Here is a 25,353-nt window from a genome sequence, read left to right on the forward strand (position 1 = left end):
ATCCTAACTCCTTTGCCTGCTAGAATATCATTATTCCAAACCCTCCTGCTGCTGAATCCTTTTTCTTTGAGGCTTTGCTTGTAGCTGCTTTGATGGAGTTTTTTTGAGCATGTGTCTTGATCTTCCTTGTCACCATGTTATTATTTTTTCTTTGTTGTTTGCTAATTTTTCCAGCCTTTTCCCTGATTTTTAACTTTGTTAAAGTTGGGCTCTGTTCCCAAGTTAAAGGGAGACATTCTTCCAACTTTGGCCTTTCTTGCTGCTTTTTTTCAGGGGTAGCTTTGGGAGTCTGTAGGTTTTTGATGTTTTCAAGGTGGTATGGAAGAAATGTAGTGGTTATTCTCTCTTGTCTATGCTCTAGTCTTTTCCCAGAAAGGAACCCTGTTCCCTTGCAGCACCAAGGCCAGCACTTCTGGCCCTGGGATTAATGACCAACTCCCCTGCTCCCATGCAGCCACAACTGCTTGAGCTCTCCTCTGCCCTGAATTGTGGTCAGCGTCCGTCCTCTGCCATGAGCAGCCAGAAGCACTTCCTCCCTGCTCTGGAAGGACCACCTCAAACCTCACCCCACTGGATAGCCAATCTTATTACTCCTTTTGGCCCAGCTCCAACAAAGGGTCCCTGGCAGCCTCCTTCATATCTAGCTCCAGCCTCCTTGCTGTCTGAGGGCCCAGCTCCCAGAGTTGCAATCCTGCCAGTGCAGCAGCCCACAAGGCAGGGTCTGTACTTCTCAGACCCACCACCAGCTGGCATGCAGATATTTCCTGCTGACCTCTTGTGGTGGAAAATAGCCTCACCTGACTTTGAGGTGATACTTCGGAGTTGTTTGGAAAGAATTGGGAGAGTTTGTTTGAATGCTTCTCAGCTCTGCCTCTATACACTTCTTCATTTTTAATGTGTTCACCCTAATAAGTTCTTAAGCAACTCTGAGCTTAGGAAATTATACAAGCCAAGACTTGGCTTTTTCCCAGTTTAAAATGTGAAATCATTGGATTGCACAAGATCATTAATAAATCCACTGAAATGTAATTCTCTGTCCATAGAAGAAAGCATTATGCTCAAATGAGATAATAGAGGAGAAAATATTTTGTCAGCTCAACAATTACTATACCAGGATGACAATGTTTTATTAGCATTGTCTCCATCCTTCACTAACTACTGCTTTGTTTGTGTAGCTTAAAGCTTATATGATTCCTCATTCTACCCCAGAGCCTGATTTCTTCTTTGAAGTAAACTTCTAGGCTGGAGGGGCTTCTCTCTTCTTACAGAGTATTACATAATTTATCATTTTAACAATGAATGTGTCTTATCTTTTACTTCCTCCCTATTATTTTGAACTTCACAGTATGAGTAATGTTCTAAGTACAATTACTTGAAAATATTAGGTTCCAATTAGTGAGCTTATGACTAAGCTTAAACAGATGAAAAAATAATGGGCTTTAAAAAATTGAAATGTAGTTTACAGGGGAAAAGAATTTTTATAATTTGAAACAGGAAGTTAAATTAAATAATGTGATTTGTATATACCAAGAATGATGAAGTTTATAGTGGTAATCCCCTTTTTACCACCTGGCAGCTTTAAAGTTAATTTAGTATATAAATGAAGACAATCTATGTTCAGTAAATCTTCAAGAGGAGCCCCAAGTGAAATAGCTAATTACCAGCTAGATTTTCCTACCATGCTGTTAAACATTTGGTCAATCTCAGGAGATGCCTTTTAAGATAAAAAACAAACAATTAATGGAGACATGAAGGAAACTTTTTCTTGATCTGTCTATTTTTATATAAAATGCATGAAGTCTATCTCTAAACTCAAATATTTTAACATTGCATGGGAAATGTAATTTCTAATAAGTATAACATCTGAGTTCACCATTGAGCCAATGTTGTGGAAAGTGCCAGGCTTAAAATCAGTAAAGACTTGGATGCAAACCATGTGTTCAAAATTTTGCTAGCTTTACTATCTTACAAAATTTTATAAAAAATTTTACTCATTGATGAGTTTCTGAATCTCAGTCTTATCTGAAAAAATGGGTATAATAACCCTGAAAGTTGATGTGAGACTCGAATATAATGTAGGTAGAGGGCTCTGTAAACTTAAAAGCACTAGAGCCCATTATTGATTCTGTCTCCGAAGCATCTTTCCCAACATATCCCTTCTCTCTTATTCAGATCCCTATCACCTCTATATGGACTGCTCGAGTATCCTCCTCCCATTCTTTTATTTAACCTTCTTCTAGAATAAAATATAAATTCCCCTTAGCATTGGAGGCTGCCTACAGGACAGTCCCACCTGACTTTACAACTTTATTTCATACTACTCACATCACAGACTCTATGTTCCTTTTTAGGTGGGCTGGCAATTGTTCCTTGACTTCCTTTTTGGTCTCATGTGCCTGCGGTACTCCACGCTCTGTAACCCCTCTCATGATCCTTGTCTTACTCCAAGGCTGCCACTTTCTCTAAGAAGCAACTTCTGATTGCCCCTCCCAAGTCACTAGTGCCCTTTCCCTCTTCAATTTTCCTTATACTATACTTACATGCTTACTTATTCTTATTGTACTATGCTTATTTATATGCTTCTTTCAAAAGAAAGTAGACTCCTTGAGGGACATACTGTTTCAGTTTTGTCTTTGCATCCCTAGCATCTTTAGTGCAGAACACGCTGTACAGTGCACTCAAATAAATGCTAATTGAATTAATGGTCCCTATTAAACTTAGTAAAGAATATTACTTTTAGAGAACATTTAAGAATTTTTTCTGAAAATAATGGAAATTTGGTAAACTGGAACCAAAATGCAGCAACTATAAGGATGATTGTATCCAATAAGGATGATTCTTCTATTATTCAGACTGTACTGAATCCCCGTTGAAGGATATGTTAAAGGCATCATATTTTAGGGCTAGAAGCAAGTGTAGAAGTCATGTAGGTTAGATTCTTAAGATAATTCAGGATCTATATCATTCCTTACAAGCAGCAAAGGAGAAATTCTGTGAATCAGTGGTTAATGCCTATTTGAGATACATGCTGAGTGAATAGTGGACAATTTACCATTTCCATGGGCTTCCTGATTCTGAGGAGATCAGTATTAATCACTACTCACTCTATATTTCAAGAGTTAGAAACAATTGTCAATAGACAATTTGTGGACATGATACATATATACATGCAAACATACATATACACACCCCCACACACATACATCTGTAATTATACATCACTTGGCAGACTGTCAACTTTATAGTAATGATACTCTATGAACTGAGATTAATCTTCAAATGACATAATCAGTACTGTATATAAAGCCTGGCTGGAATATGACCTTTCAGAGCTTCCATTCTTACTGGCAGTCTTTTAGAAACCAAGATCTCGTCTATCCCATAGTGTAGGTTTTAGAGTAGGATTTAGTAGAATAGGATTTCAGTAAAAGAACCATATAGTACATAAAATGTCCAACTAAAGAGTTGGGTATTGTAACACAGAGTTTTATGACATCAGAGGAAGTAAATTGGGTATATTACTTGATAAGGCAATAGATCAAATATATGGCCAATATGCTGGATTTCTAGGAATGTCACAAATATATATTAGATGGAACATTGCAATTCTTTAATGAGTAGTTTTTCTTACAGCAACTTTAAATCAAGTCAGAAAGCATTTGTTAAGTGTCTACTATTCTGCCAGGCATTGGATAAGTAGTGGGGTTATGAAGAAAAGCAAAAAGCCAACGGGAGCTCACAGTCTAAAGGGGAATCCAACATGTAAGTACAAACAAAATAATTAGGGGAAGGTCTAGCATTAATGGCTTTTAGAAGCGATTTCTGGGGTTGGTGAGATTTTAGCTAGTACTTTGAGAAAGTCGGGGAATCCCTGAGGCAGATAAAAAGGGGGAGAATTCCACATGTTGGACACAGGCAATGAAAATCCCCAGAGTTTGATTTTTCCCCCCCAAGGAAAGTAGAGAGAACAAATACTGTTGTTTTAAAAAAAAAAAATCAATGGTACTTCCAGCAAATGCTGTAAGAATTCAGGAGAGATTGGACTAGTAAGAGAAGACTTCATAGAGAAAGTGGAAGATTGTTTGGGCTTTCAGGGAAGGCAACTAAGAGAGGGCTCAGGGATTACAATAAAGAGAGCCCCAAATCTAGGCTAGACCCTCCTCACTTCCCCATCTCCTCCTTGAGCTTCCCGCATTCCATCCTTCCCTTTCCCACTTCATTTCCCACATACCTTTACAGTGGTCCTCCTAAAGTACCTATGTTCCAGAAGCTTCACTGGCTCCCTACTGCCTCTAGAACTAGTCCTTCACACTCTGTGCCCCCCCAGCCTTTCAGACTGATCATGCCTTACCTTCACCCCTGGTCATGTCCTCTGTGCTTTGGGCAGGCCCATGTGGTATCTCCCATATTCCCACCTCTGCATTTTTGCAGGTCTGCCTTTTGGATCTGTGGCTTCCCTTAAGACTCAGCTAAAGCACTATGTCCTTCAAGAGGCCTTTCTTAATTCCCTTGTTAGTACCCAACTACCCCAAATACCACATATTTATTTTGAATATATCTGATAGTTACACTTCTGTGAATATGATGCATCTTTGGTAGAATATAAGCTCTTGGCGCTTCTTTTTTACTCTTATCCCTAGTACTTAGTACAAATGCTGCTTTGCTGATTAATGAAGGATCCCTCACTTATGGTAGAGAAGAATGTGGGAACCATCAAAATCTTGGTGGGAAAATAAAAAGTATCCTGGAACTCAATCCTTTACCTTGCTGTTATTTGGCAGAGTGAGAGGTGGAAATTCCCTTAAGTGTCTAGGAAGATAGCTGGATGGTAGTAGGAGCATCGTTCCTGATCATTAATACAAATTTCTGTCCCTGTGCCCAGAGACTGAAGTACACTGAAATCAAAAAGAGTCATATACACAGGAAGACACAGACAGCTTTATTTATCACAAACATGGAGAGATCACCCCAATTTTAAGGTTAATCTCCTTGACATTTCCTTTGGATTAATGTTGGGGAAGGCACATGCAAATTTTTCATCATTAGACCTGCCTTCTTAACTGTACTTTATGGGGTTAGGGTTTGAAATTTTTCTTCAAACATATTTACCATCTAATGTAAGTAACACAGCAAGTTCTTCTCTGATTTTTTCCTTAGATTGAATTAGAAGAAGCTTCCCTGGAAGATACAGCTTTGATGTCTTAGCATTTTTCCAGGGGCCCAAAAGATTACATGAAGTTCAAAATGGAAACCTTTTGGTTTAAAATTGGACAATGTAAAAAGAAGCAGTTCTGTTTCAACAAATTTTTTATGCATTTCACCAGAACTGTAATTGAAACCTGATATGTTGTCTCCTCATCTTCCTGACTTTAAATTCAACTTCAGACATTTATTAGTTGTGTGACCCTGGGCAAGTCACTTAACCCTGTTTGCTTCAGGTTCTTTATAAAGTAAACTGGAGAAAGAAATGGCAAAACCTTCCAATATCTTTACCAGGAAAATCCCAGATGGGGTCACAGAGGGCCACACATGACTGAAAAAGACTGAATGACAACAAAACATATGTTTTTCCTTACCTCAAGCCAAAATATGCTGCTTTATAACTTCCCGAAATTATACCCGAGTCTTCCCTCTAGGGACAAACCACACAAATTTATCTTCCTTTTCACACAATTACTCTTCAGATGCTTGAAAGCAGTACTCCTTTCCCTACTCCCTCAGCATTCTGCATTGCCAGGGTAAATATCCCCAGTTGTTTTAGCCTAAGATTGAATTAATTTTCTTGACTGCTATATCCAGTTAACTCACATTGAGTTTTTAATCCTCTAAAATCATTAGATTCTTTCCAAGTGAAAAGTAATGCTATCTAGTTCATTCTGTATTTGTGAAACTACTTTTTTAATCTTAATATATGATCTTATATTTATCCCTAATTTAATTTTATTGGATCCAAATCTATAGTCTAGCCTGTCACTATCTTTTTAGAGCTTAATTTGTCCAATGTGTTAGCTATCACTGATCTATCATTTTTAATCTATAATTATGAAAGGCATTAATTTTTAAAGAATTGATCTATATGGAATATTAGTGTTCTTTGGGAAATGATGAGCAAAATGCTCTCAGAGAAATCTGGAAAGTCTTCCATGAACTCAAGCAAAGTGAAAGGTACAGTGTACAAAGTAATAGCAATATTATGGGGTGATGAGCTATGAATAACTGCTGTTCTTAGCAATACAATGACTACTCTGAAGGACATATGATGAAAAATGCTATCTGGTCCTTCTCTTTCACTCAGCATCAGTTAATGTAAGTCTCTCCAGGCCTCTCTGAAATCATCCTGCTGGTCATTTTTTACGGAACAATAATATTCCATAACATTCACATGCCATAACTTATTCAGCCATTCTCCAATTGATGGGCATCCTTTCAATTCCCAGTTTCTTGCCACTACAAAAAGGGCCATAAAAGACATTCTTTTTTTAAAAAAATTGAATTAATAAAAACTTTAGATGTCACAGGACCAAACAGATCTCTACACCAGAGACCTGTATACATTCTATTCATGCCATAGCAAAACTTTCCTATTCCCTATATTTAATTGAAAGGAAAATACTCAGTCTTTTTATTTTTTGTTACTAGCTTTCCTGAACCACAGCTATGTCATACTACCTTAGGGAATCTCAATACTAGAGTGACCATTCTACTTTTCCCATGGTACTTTGAAATTTGTACTCAACTTCCTTCCCCTTCTCTTACTAGCTTTTTATTTTATCTTGGCTTTGAAACTTGTTTTGTTTTCCCTTAGTTATCTTACCACTTTGTCTTCCTTTTTTTCCTCTTTTTATCTTTTTTCTTTTATCTTAAGTCCTTCTCCTTAAATCATTTATTTTTGTTAATCCTCATCAAGTTATTTCACTCAAGTTCTTCTCTTGCATAAGTCCTTCTTTTTTTCTTTAATGTTTATCTTCGAGTTCTCCTAATTTCTTCCTCCCTAAATTCAGTTTCTGGTCCTTATAATTCCAAAGCCCTCCAAATCACACTCACAATTCCTTTCATCATCTCAAGTCATTTTCTTCTTCCTTTATATAAACTCTTGCAGAATCTAGAAGAATAATTCTCAATTGCAAGATAAAAAATGTATTTTATGTAGCAGCCCTTTTTATTTTGGCAAGGAAGTGCAAACTGAGTAGATGCCCATCGATTAGGAATGGCTGAATAGGTTATGATATATGAATGTTATGGAATATCATTGTTCTATAAGAAACAATCAACAGGATGGTTTCAGAAAGGCCTAGAGAGACTTACATGAACTGATGCTAAGAGAAGTGACCTGAACCAGGAGAACATTGTACACAGCAACAGCAAGATTATGTAATGATCAAATGGGATAGAAGTGGTTCTTTTCAACCATCAAATGATTCAGGCCAGTTCCAATAGACATGATGAGGAGAGCTATCTGCACCCAGAGAGATGACCATGGGAACTAAATGTGGGCCACAACATAATATTTTTACGTTTTTTGTTATATTTATAAGTTTAGATTTGAGACAGTTCCCTGGCTTAGTACCTTGACTATATTAAATGCACAGTAGGGATTTAGTGATTATATTCATGAATGATTCAGTAGATAATAAGAAGTCACTATAAATACCATATAGTGAAAATAGTGCTTGAAGTAGAAAATTTTGAATTTATATGTAAAGTAGATTGGAATAGGTAGAAATGCTGGGAAAACTAGTTAGAAAACTGTTTCAGCAATCCAAGAAGATGACAGTAAGACTTCACCTGAACTACATTCATAGAAAGCTCCATGGGCTTCTTGTAGCTCTATCTTATTCTCTGTACTATCTTATATAATTGAGCATTACATTACTAATAGTCATTAAGCCCTCTCCACTCTGTTGTCCATTCAGCCACGAAAGCTTAAATGTGATCATATCACTCCGCTATTGGGTGACTCCCTATTGCCTCTAGAATCAAGTACAGAATACTGTTTGGTGTCCAACGCCTTTTCTAACCTAGACCTTCCCCCGAAGCCTATTCTAGGCTTCTTACATCTTACTTCCCAACATGTAGTCTTTGACTCTGTGACACTGGTCTCCCAGATGTTCCATGATGAAGACATTTCATCCCGCAGTCCCAAGCACTTTCTATGGTTGTCCCCCAAGCCTGTGATGCTTTCCCTCCTCCACTCCACCTGCTGACCTCCTTAGCTTTTCCTAAATCCCAACCAAAATCTCTTCTACTGAAAGCCTTCCTCAACCTCTCTCCATTCTAAAATCTTTCCTCTATTAATTATCACCTATTTGTGTCTTATGAAGCATTTAATATGTGCCAGGCCCCATTCTTAATGCTAGGGATACAAAGACCAAGGTCTTTACAAAGCAGTAAAACAAACTGCTTTCACGGAGCTTGCAGTCTAATGGGGAAAATAGTAGGCAAACAAACCTAAAAATACAGGATAATTTTGGGGTAGTATGTAAGTAAAGTTAAAGAGTTTTTGGGAAGGCTTCTTTTGAAGGTGGGACTTCAGCTGAGCCTAGGAGCTGGAAATGGGGAAAGATTCCAGGCATGGGTAACAGTAAGAGTTGGGAAATTTTTTAAATTCAATTTTATTTTAGGGTCAAATTCTCTCCCTTCCATCTTCCTTTCTCCTCCTCCCCCACAGAGAAGGCAGTAAACCTGTATGGTCAAGGAAAACAAATTCCCATGGAGGAAAAAATATAATCTCCTTCAGCATAATCCATCATTTCTCTATTTGCAAGTGGGTGACATTTCATCATTAATCTTTTGGAATCATATCTGGTTATTGTATAAATCAGAACTCCTGAGTCTTTCAAAGTTTTTTTGTCTTTACAATATGATTTCTATTGCATAATTTATGATAATTTTACCCATTTTCTCCCCCCTTTTCCCTATTCCCAATGTATTCCTTTTCCCTAACCTTTGTATCCTTTTTAAAAAACTTTTAAACTTTGTCACTTTTAGGAAATCTGTTTGGATTTGTGCACAAGCTAAATTTTTCTTTGAGGCTTTTAAATATTTTGGAAACCTTATTCAGAATTTGTTTTTTAAGCTTTTCTTTCATCACTGTCTGTCTATTCTTCTAGTTTATTTCTTGACTTTGAATTTTATATTAGGACTAAGCTCTATATGCTTCCAAGACATTTTTTGGAATGTCTGAGCTAAGCTTTTTTCCTCTTGGGTCATTCTGCTGATTTCTTGGGGCTATTAAATGTTGTATTATACCAGGTTCTCAGTGGTAACTCAGGCTGGGGAACCTGCAAACTTTTGGTGTTCCCAAAGTGATGAAATCTGCTCATTGCCTTCCCAGTCCAAGCTCAATATGTCCCTGACCCAAGTTTGGCTCTGAGTAAGACCATTCCTTATTCCTGGTTGCAAATAAGAACCTGCTTAGTAAGGGATTTTTGTCATAATTATTCCACTGCAGACTTCAACCTGGGCTAAATGCTAGAATTACATGGCTGCTGTGCTCCCAGGACCAGAGCCATACTGAAAAAATGACTATGATTTTTTTCTTGAAATTTCTCAACCAGAATTCAATCTGATACATCTTCTTGTTATCTATGGGAAAAAAATGGTGAGGGTAGCGAAGCTGGGTTGTACCTTTTCTTGTGTCCGTTCCATCTTGACTCTACCTACCCTGGATAACAGAGTTTTAATTAGCAATTTTTTACTATTTTACTACAATTTTAACTAGCAAATTAGTTACAAAAATGTCACAGGAGTAAGTAGCACTAAATATGCCTTTATTTTTTTTTAAAAAAAGCTAATTTAGTTGCTGTGTTGAGATGGGGAGTTCAAGTCACAAAACTCCATGGGAAGAAATCCTGAAACACTACACTTTCAGGGAATAATACCTCTGGACATCTTGGGGCACTAACCTGGCAAGAGATTAAAAAAAAACAAGGGAGAACATGGGTTTTTTCTAAAAGGAGTAAATGGGAAGGAGCTTACTTGTACAAGGTACTAAGACAATTCAATTGTTTGTACCTACAAAGGAATCCTAACTTTTGGGATCTTGGGTAAAGACCTATTTATTCTGACTTATTTATCGTTTTTGGTCAAAAGGCAACAATAGTAGGAATTGTTGAATGTCAGCATGAAGCTACAATTTCACTTGCCTTGTTTTTATGTATGTTCTATGAATTAAGTAAACAGTTGTCTTCAATAAACAAAAGAGATCAACTCAAAAATTACTACTATTTCAACAGGAACTGCAATGGCTACAGGAGTCTTGTCACAAAATGAACAGCTTTACTTCTCAGTGAACAATAATGTTCCTACAACAAGCATGGAAGGTAAGATTTCTTTCATTCCTTATTTGTTGTTTTTGCTAAAAAGGCTATAGGAGTTTCAAAAACGAAATCAATCTGAAATAAAAATAAAAGAAAAAATGCACTCAACCATCTCTTAATTGCAGGTTAATATTTTTTCTCTTAATTTACCTCTTCCATTCTAACTTGTCTTGAAATAATAGAAAAGATGATCTTTTGAGGAAGAAATTGAGTAACAATACCTGCATTCTGTATCTTCTTCTCAGAGTAAAACTATGCATTTGCCTCTTTAATCAAATGCCTGTACATGACTCAACCTCCAATTTCCTTATTATTCACTTTTAAGTGTCTCTTTTCAAGCATCCCCCACATTTAGCAGCTCTCTAACCCCACTCTTGCCAGATTTCTTATTCACGCTTTTGTCACCTTCCCACACTACTGGAATTCTTTCTTAGGAGGGAGGCTCTTGACGTCTGCTACCCCAGACTCTCTGGATGGCCAGAATCTGTCCAGGTTCTCTCTTGCATTTAGTTCCTGGGTCTCAGCTTTTCCACCACTATTCTAAATCTGATTGCAAAGGATGTGTACTACTTTTCACAGCAGGAAGTGTCAGGGACCTTAGAGGTCATCTAATTGGAAAACTGAAATCCAGAAATTTTCTAACCTCTCTGTTCTGGCCTATCATTGCTAGAATATTGGGGTTTCCTTAATATTTAATTCTAAGGAGAAAGAGATACAGATCTAGCCTACGAAGGGACCTTGGAGGTCACCTAGTCCCATACTCTCATTTTGCACACTCTGGACCTTGAGAGGGTAACAATAAATGGAAGAGCCAAAATTCCAACTAGGTCCTCTCACTTCAAATCCAAGAATCTTTACACTGTACATATTCTCCTGGCTTCAGGCTACCCTGTGTAGTAATGGCTAGTATGTCCATAGTATTTTAAGGTTTGCAAAACACTTTATAAATATCTTATTTTTTTCTCAAAATAACTCCATTAGGTAGGGAACCAAGGCTAACTGTGCCCAGGGTCACGCTGCCAGTGTACCAACGAGGCTGTAAGCTGCATCCCAGCTCCAGGTCCCGCCCTTACACCCACTGCACCTCATCTTGACAGTAGCCCTACAGATGTTTCTCTCTCCCTCTTGTTCTTGATGTGGTTCAAATGTTGTTTACAACGCAGGCCTTGCTTCTGTCCTATCAGGATGCCTTCATTATGTTCACTGTCAGTTCTTCTCTTTGGTTCCTCTCTGAGGGCTCAGGCCCACTTCTTTTGGCTTACACTGTGGTCTAATCCCAGTAGTATGCCCCTCTTTGGCCTGGGCTCCTACCACCTTCCAGAAAGAAGACCTTCCTGCTTTCCAGCATAAATTTGCATAAAGCAAATTTCTGGATGTATTTCTGCATTTTGTTGCTCTCTTGTATTTTGTTAGAATATTTACATTCACATTTAAGATTATGGTTTTCCCTCCTGTGTTTCTTTTGTGTTGATTTTTATCTCTCTACTTTTTTGAGTCAGTATTTTGTCACTACAATTAGTTTTGCTTACATGACTTATGCTAATCTATTTCCAAAGACTCCTTACTTCGCAATTTAACACTATACTCTAAGTCTCTAGAATTAAACTGACATTGTTCATTTCCCTTTCTTTTTGCTTATCTATGTCTTTCCCTCTTTTGACCCTTCTCTTTCCCTATCTGCACACATGTGACATCCTTCATTTTCCTTCCCACTCTCCAGCTTCTTGCCCTTTTCCAAGAAATGGTCCTTTGCTTTGCTCTTATTTTTCTTTCCTTTTAGTCTTTTCTGACTTTTCCCCTCCAGTTTGTGCACTATATATCCCCATATGTGTTTCTTTTTTATTGTGTCCTCATGAAAGGAGGGCTTCCAGTGGGCCAAACTGGAATTCAGTCCCCGTCCCATTTTGATGTTTTATTGCACAATATGCACACAAATATGTGCAAACAAGCTATGTACAGGATAAAGAGCATGTGATTAACAGAGGGGAAGCCTGGAATTCAGAAGGCTTGGGATGGCTTCTTGTAGGAGGTGAGACTTAGAAGGAAGCCAAGGAGGTCAGGAGTTGGAGAGGAGGAGGAGAGTGATCCAGGCTTGGGGGGCAGCCAGAGAATGCCTGGAGTAGAAAGGAGGGTCTTGTTTGTGCAACAGCCGGAAGGCCACTATCTATGGATGAAAGAGCACATAGCAGAGTGTAAGGCATTCAACTGGAAAAGGAGGAGGGTGCAAGTTGAGTAGGCGTCTCACAGTGAAATAATGTTAAATTCATACCAAGAAGTCCAAAGACCCAGAGAGGTTACTGAGGCTAACTTTCTCGTTTTACAGATGAGGAGCTGAAACCCTAAGTAGGTCAAGAAGTCTGCTCAGGTCCCAGAGTTATTATGTAAATAGGCAGCGCAGAAGACAGGGCACTGGGCCTGGAGTTCAAATCCAACCTGACTTACTAGCTGTGTGATCCTGGGCAAGTCACTTAACCCTGTTGGTCTCAATTTCCTAATCTGTAAAATGGGAATAATAATAGCACCTGTCTCCAAGTTATTGTAAAGATGAAATGAGATTATGTTGACCATCATCATTTTTATTTGAAATAGAATTTGACCCTGGTCCTCCTGACTCCCAGGGGTTTGGCATCCTATCCATAATACTACCCGATTTCTCAGTTGTTGGGCACCTAATTTGTTTCTGGTTTTTCTTTTACTATTACATATAATGCCTCCATAAATATTTTTGTACAAGTAGTTATTTTCTATTGTTAATCTTTTTATAGTATTACCCTAAAAATAGGATTGCTGTATAACTTCCTCTAACTTAAAAAAGTCAAATCTCTGCAAATTACTTCTTGATCTAAAAACAGCTTATCATAATACATAGTTAAACAGAAATTAAATAATTTTATCTATTGATATTTATCTAAACAGACCATGAGAATGCTATTTTTAAAGATGCTAATTTAAATTGAAATCATTATGTACAAAATATATTCACCGTTAACATCCACTCAGAATAATATTGTATCAGATTTTTCAACGAAAAGTGTTGACATTTATCTTCATAAAATTAACCCTAGAACTTCTGAAAGAAGACTAAAGAAGTTCAGGGAAGCAGAGGAGTAATATTTGTGTGTTCTTAGAAATAGGAAATAACCCCTTGGAAAGTAATTTGATTTTTACAAGATAATATGCTTTTGAAACTTATAGTTGATAAGTGGGCAGATGGTAGCTAATATATTAGTACATCCATGATCTTATCAACGTAAGCACTCCTACCACTTGTGCAGATCCTCCCACAGATTGAGAGCTATTCACATACTTTTGTCATGTGTAATTCTTGACCATGAGTAGAGGAAGCATCTACGATACTGGTGGTCTTAGGCTGTATTGAGAGGATTTAGACACCAAACATAATTTTCCTGAACTCTTCCCTGCTCAGATAACATCTAGAATGTTTTATTCCATTCTGGACACTAGGTGTTATGTTTTGATATCTTTTATTTTTATGTCACCTACATTTCTCAATGTAACTCTCCCCACTTCTAGAGCAATTCTCTGTAACAAAGCAAAAAGAATAAAAACAAAACAAAATCAATTTCAACAAAACTAACTCATATATCAGAAAGTCTGAGTATATGCAATACTCCACACCAATAGTTCCCCATTTCTACAAAGAGAGAGATGGTACCTTCTTATATGTCTTCAACCAAGCTTGGTCACAGCATTCATTTTCTTCCTATTGTTCATCTGTTTATATTGTCAGTCACCTGAAAATTTGATTTGATTTGGCTTATGTGATATTGGTTTCTATATCTTCCTCTGGCTTCTTTGTATTCAACATATTTATCCTTCCTTATACAGAATAATGTTCTTTTACATTCATGTATTCCTACTTGTTTAGCCCTTGCCCAATTAATAGGCTGCTTCTGTTTTTCCAGTTCTTTGGTGTTATCAAAAGTGCTGCAAAAACATTGTCATGCTTATGGAATCATTCTTTTCATCATTGATCCTTCTGGACATATGTCTAGCAGTGGAGGTTTGACTCTGTAATGTTTAAAAGTTCTTAACTTCAAGGAGTTCCTGAACAGAGGGAAAGAACTATGGATAAACCATATTTTTAAACGTTTTTTCCCTTCTATTCTCTGTATATATTTTATTGCATAGTTACTTTCATGTTGTCTTCCCTTATTAGAATGTGAGCTCCTTAATTCAAGAGCAGTGTTTTTGTCATTTTTTGGTGTCCTCAGCATTTATCATAATACATAGTAATCACTTGAAGTCTCTGAATATCGAAGTTAAACGTTGATTTTGTTTAAAGAGTCTTATCAAGTTATTCATAAAATTCCTCATCTTCAGAGTTTGAACTTTTCTTCATAGTTGTCTATATTAGTACTCTTCTTGAGTACTGCAAGGAGAAATGAGCCAATGAAATTTTTTTTTCCAATGGGCATATGATTAAATCAATTCCTTTCTTTATCTCTAATAGAAAAGCCTGTGAGTTATTTTTTCCATTTAGTTTCAACTTCTTTATATCTTCTGGATTCATTTAAAAAGCATTTAAAATTTTAAAATGATCCAGTTCCTTAGCTAGTTTCCCTATTTGTTGGCTCATAAAATTAAGAGTGCCAGAAATTAGAGGAATGTTTTTAGATGGTCTAAAAACTGATTTTTAGCACTCTCTGCCCACTTTTCTGGTACTCTGCCACCATCACAGGGGAAGTAGAAGAATGTTGCATGGAGACACTTTTAATCAATCTCTTTTCATGAATCATTTTGGCTAAAATGATTCATTTTCTAGTGTTCAACATTATGGCAATGAGTTTTTCCAAACTTAGCTATCAAGTCTTGGATAGTCTTTCATTGAAACAATATTTGAAGCCTTTCCAGCTTGGTGGAGCCTAGTAGCGCTTATGTGCTACTAGCATGTCCTTCAGAAACCTATCTTTTTGCTACAATGATGTTCTGGAATGCTTGTGGAGTCGACAACAAACATTAAGTTCCTACCATCTATCAAGTCCTGGGCTGAGTCCTGAGGGTACAAAGAAAGGCAAAAAAAAAAGAACCTCTGCTGTCAAGGAGTTCACAGTCTAATGGGGAAGAAAGCAAGGTATAGACAAGATAAATTAAGCATAGTGTCAGAGGGAAGACATAGTTGATAATGGAGGATAGTTAATAAAAAGTATTTTTAATATCAAAGGATTTGACTCAGCCAACTTATCAGAAACAAAAGCTACCTCTCCTGAACTCCTTTTTTCTCTTTCTGAATTTTCTGTACTTCCTTGTATGGTAGCTGGTAGTATATGGCTTTTCTGTATTCCTAGATCACAAGCTCTTTGATGAGATCACATCTAGATCACATCTTATTCATCTTGTGTCTTGAGCAGTTTTAGGAAAACTGTTGAATAGGGGGATAGGATGGTGCCTTTTAGAGCATATTCTGTTACCATTAGGTATGATGTGTTAACTTGAACATTATAAGTGAAAACTGCTTAGTTTAGGGGGGAAAAGTATCCTCCATGATCCATGTACTTTCAATTGACTTCTTAAGGGCTCATAACTGCACAGTCTAATATTCCACATATCCTTTTCTATTCTTTTATCTCCTAATTTTTTTTGTTGTTTGTTTTTTTTATAGGAAAGGGAAATGGGGAGTTCTTCAGTATGTCTGGAAGCAGACAATAGAGAATATATTCCAACATTTTATGTTCTACTAGGGGAAGTAATAAGTTTTCTAGCACTTAAAGTCTTACTAGATGCTGGTTGAATACTCATTAGAGATGTCTAGGGAGTTCTAGTCATATATGGGTTGACTGTAGGTGATTTCTGGAGTCCCATCTAGCTCTGGGATTCTGTGAAGGAAAAGCCAAGACTGTTCATTCAGCAGTCAGTCAATTCTTTCCTTATATCTTTCTCATATTAGAGTTCTCAAGTTTTTAGCTTTCTGAAAATGTAATGATTAGTAAATTTTGGGAAATGTATCTCTCTAAATTAAGAAGGTATTATTTAAATATCTTTCTTAGTATAGTAATAAAAGGCAAAAGATTATGTATATTTAACTATTAACTAACTATTAACATCATGGCAAGTACAAAAATTATCTATTTTGTTAAAAAAAAACAAACAGCCTATACTAGCCATATTTACAACCTTTGAGATTTTAATTCTAATATATGTTTATACCTGAATCAAAGTGCTTAGTGAATCAAGTGTGCTTGGTCAAGGAAATACCATTATGGGTTATTGTATGGCCCAGTAGAAAGCGTGCTGGATTTGGAGTTAGAGAAACTAGGCTCAATCTTGATGATGCTGATTGCTTTTGTGACCTCATCTGTAAAATTAGCAGGCTGGATTAGACAATTTCTAAGGTTCCCTGTAACTTTAAATCTATAATTCTATCATCTCTATAAATGACCCATCAGTTAATGGCCCGGGTTTTATAGTACATTGTATTGTATGCTAGTGAATTCTTCTTTGCTTTTGAAGAGTCAGCAGAAAAGTGGTGTTCTCTAGCATGTTCTAAAATAAGGTAAAGAAAAACAAATGGTTTGGGAGGAAAAAGGGGGAAATGTATGTGTATTTAAATAAATATGTATAAATGTATAAAAATTTATGTATAAAATTTTAGAAAAAACAATGTATTTTATAATTTCTAGATTTCTGACAGTAGTACCCAGGCTCAGAATCCCATTCTGATGCTGGACTTCTGTGATGGTGGACACATCTTACCTTTCAGGCCTTTAGTTTCCTCATCTGTAAAATGATGGCATAGACTAGATAATCTGGAATGTCCCGTGATTTATGGATGACCCTCTAACAGCCTTCTGTGCTCCTCTTATTATCCTCCTATGTGTATAAGAAGCAAAATAAAATAATCCAAATTTGGGCATGTTTCGTTTGAAATACAAATTATTACCAACATTTGAACAATTTGTCTAAAACTAAATCCATTCATATAGGATTTTGCTTCCACAGAGCTAATGGGAATCAGTGGTTTCATTGTTTGTCACTATGGAAACCAGTCAGCCTATCCTGAATCACTATTAGATCATACGGAATGATGCACATATCTCTGTGTAACTTCATCATTCAGCAAGTTGGTTTCATATACACTTGCTCCAACAGTGTGATCTGTCCATAGCAAGTGGGACAATGCAGGGTTCGCCTAGGAGGCTCTCAGCAGTGAATTTTCTGAGCACTTTTTTCCAAGGTCGAAGGCACTCTACTTCTGATCCTTTGCTTCGTTTGCACCAGAGACGACGAAATTCAGTTATAGAAGTGCTTTCTTCATCTTCCCATCGGGTTATGGTGGCTATATCTTCTGTCAGCACTGCAGAAATAAATCCAACTTTTCCTGAAAGAAAAAGTAAAGCCTTTTTCTTTTAGATTACTAGCATCATTGTATTTCAGTTTGCATGCTATGCTTTGCTGTTTTGTATATGTAAAATTTGAATATTGACTACATGTAATTCTTGTTTTCCATGATGTATATGTTTTAAAAGGATTTATGAGGAAGTGATAGAAGAGTTTGTAGCATTTTATAGATTCTCTTACTAATTACATTTCTTGAACTGAGCTCAATTTCTTGTGAAACATCTAGTTTTTTAAAAAAAAATTTTGTTTAAATGGCAATCTGAATGAGGTAATAAGTACTGCTGTAGGTAAAAGCCCTTTAATAGAAAAAATCCCGTACATTAAAGTTGAAAGGAACATAATTAAAACACAGCTAGATGTCTTAAATGTTGAAATATCAGTCTTTTTTTTCTATATTGCTACATCATTTGGTGAGCTAATATGAATTTTTTAGATAACTATTATGATGTGATATTTTCTTATGTTGGTTTTTATAGGAAGTTCACGACGTCCAACACCAAAATATACTAAAGTTGGGGAACGTTTACGACATGTTATTCCTGGACATGTGGCATGTTCAATGGCATGTGGTGGTCGAGCATGTAAATATGAGAATCCAGCACGCTGGAGTGAGCAGGAACAAGCCATCAAAGGGATTTATTCCTCCTGGTAATGTGGTGGGCTGGTTTTCTCAAAGCTGTCATTGAAGAAGAAGTCTAAATGCATTAACATAACCTTAATAGCTATTGTATTTTTAAAGCATAATGTCTTTGAAATTAAGTTCTTGGAGACGTTAACAGCCACTAGTTAGGAAATTTTGTTTTTGAAATTATTAGTAATATTATTAATGTCTAGACAGGAATTCGATAAAATCTTGAGGCATCTGCCCTAAGGATATTTTTTAATCTTTGAAATAGTGACTTTTATTTGATGTTAATTACCAAGTTAAAAGAATTTCCCTACTCCTCTACATTGAAGATGGCTTGACTTAATGGAGAGAGAGTATGTGATTAAAATCAGAGGTCTTGGGATCAGTTTCTAGTTTTGCCACTTACTTAATTTTTCTCTGAGCTTGTTTATAAATTGGATAATTCACTGTCTACCTTAGAGAGGTATTGTTAGGATCAAATGAAATCATCTTTCAAAAGTGTTAATGATATGTCATTTCTTATTATGCCTGAATATATATATATATATATATATATATATATATATATATATATATATATATATAAACATGTTGACATAGTTGGTAGTGTTTTTTATTCTTAAGAAATGACAATTACCGATACTTACTGCTCTTGTTAGGTAACAGAGAGATGTATGCAGATAGAAAGGTGGATGATTATACCTTGCTCTATGCATTAGCTACATAACTAAAGAGCTATGAATAGAACTTCTGTAAATTGAATAGCATACATGAATTACAGGAATATGTGGCATTTATTCTGTATGTGATATTTAATCATGATGAAACATAAGAGGCAGAGTGACTGGAGCTCTGAACTCGGAGTCAGGAAATCACTCCTCTAATCTCTCTGGGAATCACTGATGATGACCTCTGAGATCCCTTCTACCTTTAAAGTTCTGCTTATAGGAAAGGTTTCTGGGCTTGTTCTTTTTTCCCTTTTCCCCAGGATATTATGAAACTAAAATGTAAGATCTGGGTACATTTTGTCCTTTTCTAATCATTATGTAAAACTGAAATCAGATTGGCATAGGTAGCTTCTTGCCTAATGGGAGGAGGAAGGACTTGAAAAATGGGTTTGTAACTCTCTCTCTGGGGCTCTTTCCAGCTCTAAAATTTCTGGGTTCTCTGCATTTAATAATTGTCTTCCTCCTGCCTCTCCAGGGTCACAGATAACATACTTGCAATGGCCAGACCATCAACTGAGCTAATTGAAAAGTACAACATCATTGAACAGTTTCAAAGGTAAATGACCTCACTGCTCATAAATTCAGGCTCCTCAATTTGCCACCAACGTCACTTTTGATATGAGATAAAAAAGGTTCTCACAGGCAGTCAGAAGCTTCATTTCAAACAAACAAGAAATTAAAGATGCAAGGGTTACAGATCTTAAAGAATAAATAAGGAATTTTAAAAAAATTCCAGATCACAATATAATGATTTTTCTTTTCTGCTTAAGCTATGGCATAAAAACAGTAATTAACCTTCAGCGACCTGGAGAGCATGCAAGCTGTGGGAACACACTAGAACCAGAAAGTGGCTTCACTTACCTCCCTGAAGCTTTCATGGAAGCTGGCAGTAAGTTCATTCCTGCTGATTTTCTTCATTAATTAGCAAATATAATGTTTATAGAATCTTTGTTATGTTCCTTAGTTAAGAGAAGCTTGGAAAATGCTGCTTATACACAAGATCTGGAAAAAAAAAAAGAAAGAAAATAAATGCTTCTATCTTTGAGATGCTACTGTTGGGAGCCCAAGCTCATTTTCACATGTGAGAGAGATTTCTTTAGGCTAAGCCCATTAAAGATAACAACCATAATTACATAGTCATATTTACTGTGTTTTTCTAAGAGAACCAGAAAATGTACTGCTTAAAACTGACAGAAATGTAGTTTCAAAATTGCATTCTCTTGAGCGTTTGCATGTAACAACTACTTTTTTTTTTTTTTAAAGATTTGCTGAAAGTAGAAATAAAATGTCTTTTAGTAATATCTGATTCTTCATGACCCATTTGAGATTTTCTTGATAAAGATACTGGAGTGGCTTGTGATTTCCTTCTCTACATTTTACTGATAGGAAACTGAGGCAGACAGGGTTAAGTGACTTGTCTAAAGTCACCTAAGGAAGTATCTAAGGCCAAATTTGAACTCAAGAAAATGAGTTCAACAGTCTATTCACTGCATCAGCTAGCCATCCAGATTTATACTAGGTTGTCTCTTATGGCCTCTTGTGTTTTCATGGTGAGACAGCATAAAACATTTTCTGCCTATTCATTTTTGAATGAACCACTTCACTTGTTAATTCATAGTTCCACCTTTTCCTAAGTTATTTCAACAGAGCTTCAATTGGACAAGTCCTTTTTTTTTTTTTTTTTTTTTTTTGCTGAGGCAATTGGTGTTAAGTGACTTGCCCAGGGTCACACAGCTAGGAAGCATTAAGTGTCTGAGGTCAGAATTCAACTCAGGTACTCCTGACTTCAGGGTGCTCTATCCACTGTACCACTTAGCTGCCCTGACAAGTTCTTTAAAAAAAAAACCAACAACACAGTATTTTTTCCAATTACTCAATATTTAACATCCATTTAAAATTTTTTTTGAGTTCTAAATTTTTTCCTCTTCCTCTCCCCATCCCTAAAATATTAAGCAATTTTATATAGTCTATGTCAATCATATAAAACATTTCCATATTAGACATGTTATATAAAAAAAAAACAGGCCAAAAGAAAAAAAATACAAAAAATAAAAATTAAAAAGACATTATTTTCATTCTGTATTCAGACTCTCATCAGTTCTTTCTCTGGATATGGATAACATTTTTCTTCATAAGTCCTTTGGAACTGTAATAGGACATGTCTTAAGCAAGACCAAAAAAAAACCTATCAGGACGACATACATGTTAAATGTAAATCTAATAAGACAGCTTCAAGATCATACTTTGTCCTGGTTTAATTTTTATCAGAAATCTTCATAAGTAGTTGATTTCTTCCTTCTTTTTTTTTTTTTTTTTTTTTTTTTTTTTTTAGTTTACTTCTACAATTTTGGCTGGAAGGACTATGGTGTAGCATCTCTTACTACCATCTTAGATATGGTGAAGGTGATGACATTTGCCTTACAGGAAGGGAAAGTAGCTATTCATTGTCATGCTGGGCTTGGTCGAACAGGTAAATTGATGTCAATGAATGTTATGATTTTAAATATATCCATATAGATATTACTGTGATATTTTCTAAGTATAAAAATACTCTTTAAGAATGCTTCCAAATTTTCACTGCATTTTACCTAAAAGGTCAAATGATGATGTCTGATGCATTCAATATAATCTTATTGCCTAAAATATCTAGAACTTTGGGACCTTTTATAGAATCATAAAACTCCCTTGCAGCAGATTGTTTTTCTTTGTCTTTGCTCCGAACACTGTCTAACATTTGCACTCTGCCTATGACCAGATTAAATCATTTCATAAGTATGAGTCTAATGGGTCTTTAAGTGATGGGACTAAGAGCTTGCTTTTTGTAATAAAGGACCATAGAATCTAGAAAAAGCTAATTTCTAATTTTTTTATTCCTATAAAAAAGAGCTTCTGAGCTTCATAACCTTCTCAGTGAAAACTTTGTGTTTCATTTCAGTAGTCTTCTTTTAAAACATGTCTTTCCTTGTAAATGCTCTCTTTGTTGTCTTTTCTGGGAATGAGGATTTTGTTTATGAGATGTGATTATTCCAAGAAGCAATAATTTTACTTAAAAATAGTTTAGAACCAGCTGGTAGCAGAGGGAATAAAGAACATTTGCACTGTAATCCAACCATCCATTACCATACCCTCTGGAGAAACAACTAGCCTTATAGCCTGAATTGATCACATTTACAGTAAGCAGCTTTAAGAGCATATGTTGGCATAGGATATAAAAGGTTTGTGTATGACAATTTGAAGGCCTTCCCTAAGGCAAAGTTTGTTTTATGCAGTTAAAACAAACTCATAGAACATGAAGAACCACAGTGATTGTTATCTCCTTTACAGAACAGGGTCAGAATTATGTGGGAGTCAAGAAACATGTATATTTTTTGAGAGAAATATATTCAGAAAAGTAAAGCAATGTGCTGATCCTAAAAGAAGGATAATGGGGATAAGCACGAGATGGCCTAATGGTCAGGAAAGAAAGTGGGTTGGGAATGTGACTAATCCAAAAGAAGCAGTGATAAGTGTGGGAAGGGTTAGAAAGTGGAATGTCTGAGCATCCTAAGTACAGTAGAAAGGGCAAGAAACCAGATGCATAGAATTCTCAAGAGACAGATTAGGGAACTATCAAGAAGAGACATTGGAGCTCAAAACCTCAGGAGACAAGAACAGAAGTCTAAATCAGATGGGGAGGTGCTAAATCTCTTCTTCATCCAGGGAAAGAAATGAGAAGATAAGAACTTAAACATTATGGCCCAGTAGTTTTGTTAGCTATTTGTCATGCCCATCATAAGTATTTGATGTTGGTTAGTAAAAGACCAACATTTATAACTAAATTTACATAGTTATCATTATTATTACATATGTAATGATAATTATAACTCTAAATTATCCTTAAAATGTTTACATATATGTTTCTTTAAATATATTATTTATGTTTTAAGTTTTAAAATGTGGTAAATAAATGGTTAAGGTTTCAAATGTTAAATAATTCTTTTCCCTCACTTTTTTTAGGTGTTTTAATAGCTTGTTATTTAGTTTTTGCAACAAGAATGACTGCAGATCAAGCAATTATTTTTGTTCGGGCAAAAAGACCAAATTCGATACAAACAAGGGGCCAGTTATTATGCATAAGAGAGTTCACTCAGTTTTTGATTCCTCTTCGCAACGTGTTTTCTTGCTGTGAGCCCAAAGCTCATGCTGTTACTTTATCACAGTACTTAATTCGCCAGCGTCATTTGCTTCATGGTTATGAAGCTCGACTTCTAAAGCACGTGCCAAAAATTATTCATCTGGTTTGCAAACTGCTATTGGACTTAGCTGAAAACAGACAGGTGATAAAAGAGGACATTTTAAAGATACCTGATCTCTCTGCTGAAATTGAAAAGACCGTTTCAGAGATGGTCACAATGCAGCTAGATAAAGAGTTAATGAGACGTGTGAATGATGCATCCCTTCCATTCACTCCCTCATCAGTGGCAGTAGCTTTTGAGAACCAGGATGCTGTTTTCTCCAGTGAACATGATTTTGATCCTCTTTGGAAGAGGCGGAATGTTGAATGCCTTCAGCCTCTGACTCATCTGAAAAGACGGCTCAGCTACAGTGACTCAGACCTAAAAAGAGCTGAATTTCTTTTGGAGCAGGGAGAGACTCCATGGACAGTGCCTACCCAAGTAGTCCTGTGTTGTGACCTCAAGCAGCAGCAACAGCAGCAGCAGCCACTGCCGCCACCGCCGCCGCAGCCCGTGAGCCAAGCTTGTGTTCAGCCATCGCCTCCTCTGGACTTTAGTAAAGAAGCTTTGGTCCGCAATACATTTACTTTCTGGAATCAACCTAAATGTGGTGGTCTAGAGGGATCCAGAGATGAGGGATCACCCCTTTTCCTTAGGCGAAAGATTCCAAAAGAAATCCAGCGGAGTAGAACCTTTTCTTCGGGTTTTTCAGGTGTACACAACACTGGGGAGTCAGTCCCAGCCAAGGTTGCCAATGTACCTGGGCCACCAAGCAGTCTGTCCCAGAAAGCTGACCACTGTAGGTATGACCCAGACAGTAACTGGGGACAAGACCCTATGGCTTGTGGTGGGAATTACTGTGTCCCTCAGAATTGTGACGTTGCTCCTGGGGCAGAATGCTTTGTCAAATCTGAAAACCAAGAGAGTAATACCCCACCACAAGCAATGCCCCTGAGCGTGGAAGCTCGAAGAGTGTTGGCGGCAAAAGCCCTGGCAAATTTGAATGAATTTATAGAAGAGGCAGAAATAAAACAGAAGGTGGAAATGTGGCAGGTATTTTTAATCTTCTTTCTTCCCTACATGAAATAAATTTAGCATCAAAGAAGAATTCTTTTCTGTTTTCACAGTAGCCCCTTCAAATCCTCTTCTGAGTTTGGGAGACAGATTAATCATACTTAGTACTGATTTGAGAGACAAGGCTGTAATGTGAAGTCGGCTTTACTACATTGTGTTCATTATGTGCTGCCTGGCAAAAATTACATAAACACTCTTTTATGTCTTGAGTAAGTTTAAGAAAGATAGTCAAGAATTCAAGGATTCTTTTTCCACTCATGACCCCTTTTCGTCCAAGAAATTTTTACTTGATCCTGGGTATATAAAATTGCTATACAAATCAACCATTTACTGATAATAAATCATAATTTCACAACTCCCATATTCAGTCATAAGACCCTTTGTGGTGTCGAGAATCATAGTTTAAGAAGCTAAGTTCTTGATAACTGAATAAATTCCTACTCCAGGCCTTCTCCAGGTGTTCTCAGTGTACTCACAACCTGTCATAGCAAGAAACAAGGGTTCAGATCACCCTCATAATGCTCTGAAGGTAAATTGAGGTTTCAGCAGAAGGACCCTTCCTTTTTAAAAGTTTTCTAGGATTTTAACTTTGGTCTTAGTTTATTGTACTTTTCTGTAAACTTTCACAATGTGAATTTTAAATTTCTATAATGTAACTATAAAAATTCAATAGCAAACAATAGCTAATGTTAAATCACATCAGCTTGGTTTATCACCTTACAGTCAGTGTGATATAAATTATTCTTTCATAGAGTTATTTTTCCATAAGTAGGGTTGTATATTAACATTAAAAACTTACTTAAAATCACTAAGTAGATTGATAAGTAGGTGGGTAGAGCATTTATAAAGTGCTTACCATGTACAAGGTACTATACTAAGTACATATATATGTCATTTTGCTTTAAAGTGTCAGTATCATTTTATACCCCTAGATTTCAGAAATAGGCATAACTTAATGTGTGGCCTCAATGAAACACATTAATAATTAAAGCAGTCCTAATAAAACTAATGGGTTTGAAAAAGCACTTGCT

At 36.3% G+C, this 25,353-nt stretch overlaps 1 protein-coding gene and 1 long non-coding RNA gene across 5 annotated transcripts in view; one reads left to right on the forward strand and one right to left on the reverse strand.

Annotated features, from left to right (window-relative positions):
- PTPDC1 (protein tyrosine phosphatase domain containing 1) overlaps positions 1-25,353 on the forward strand; it is a 69,694-nt gene that overhangs the window by 36,603 nt on the left and 7,738 nt on the right. For 3 of the 4 annotated variants that reach the window (XM_074283661.1, XM_074283662.1, XM_074283660.1), the window contains exons 2-7: positions 10,236-10,322; positions 18,155-18,326; positions 19,510-19,590; positions 19,805-19,923; positions 21,367-21,504; positions 23,031-24,301. In XM_074283661.1, the coding sequence (XP_074139762.1) occupies positions 10,244-10,322; positions 18,155-18,326; positions 19,510-19,590; positions 19,805-19,923; positions 21,367-21,504; positions 23,031-24,301 (1,860 nt within the window). In that variant the 5' untranslated portion in view covers positions 10,236-10,243. Of the gene's footprint in view, positions 1-10,235; positions 10,323-17,326; positions 17,671-18,154; positions 18,327-19,509; positions 19,591-19,804; positions 19,924-21,366; positions 21,505-23,030; positions 24,302-25,353 lie in introns of those variants that run through there. The other variant, XM_074283659.1, reaches the window with a different exon arrangement.
- Positions 13,815-17,302, reverse strand: LOC141551716 (uncharacterized). The gene is made up of 3 exons (XR_012484941.1): positions 17,034-17,302; positions 13,996-14,074; positions 13,815-13,862 (listed from the first exon to the last, which is right to left on the reverse strand). It is a non-coding gene; the product is annotated as an uncharacterized LOC141551716 (long non-coding RNA).

Source organism: Sminthopsis crassicaudata, chromosome 1 (genome assembly GCF_048593235.1).
Source record: "Sminthopsis crassicaudata isolate SCR6 chromosome 1, ASM4859323v1, whole genome shotgun sequence".
Taxonomy (NCBI): domain Eukaryota; kingdom Metazoa; phylum Chordata; class Mammalia; order Dasyuromorphia; family Dasyuridae; genus Sminthopsis; species Sminthopsis crassicaudata.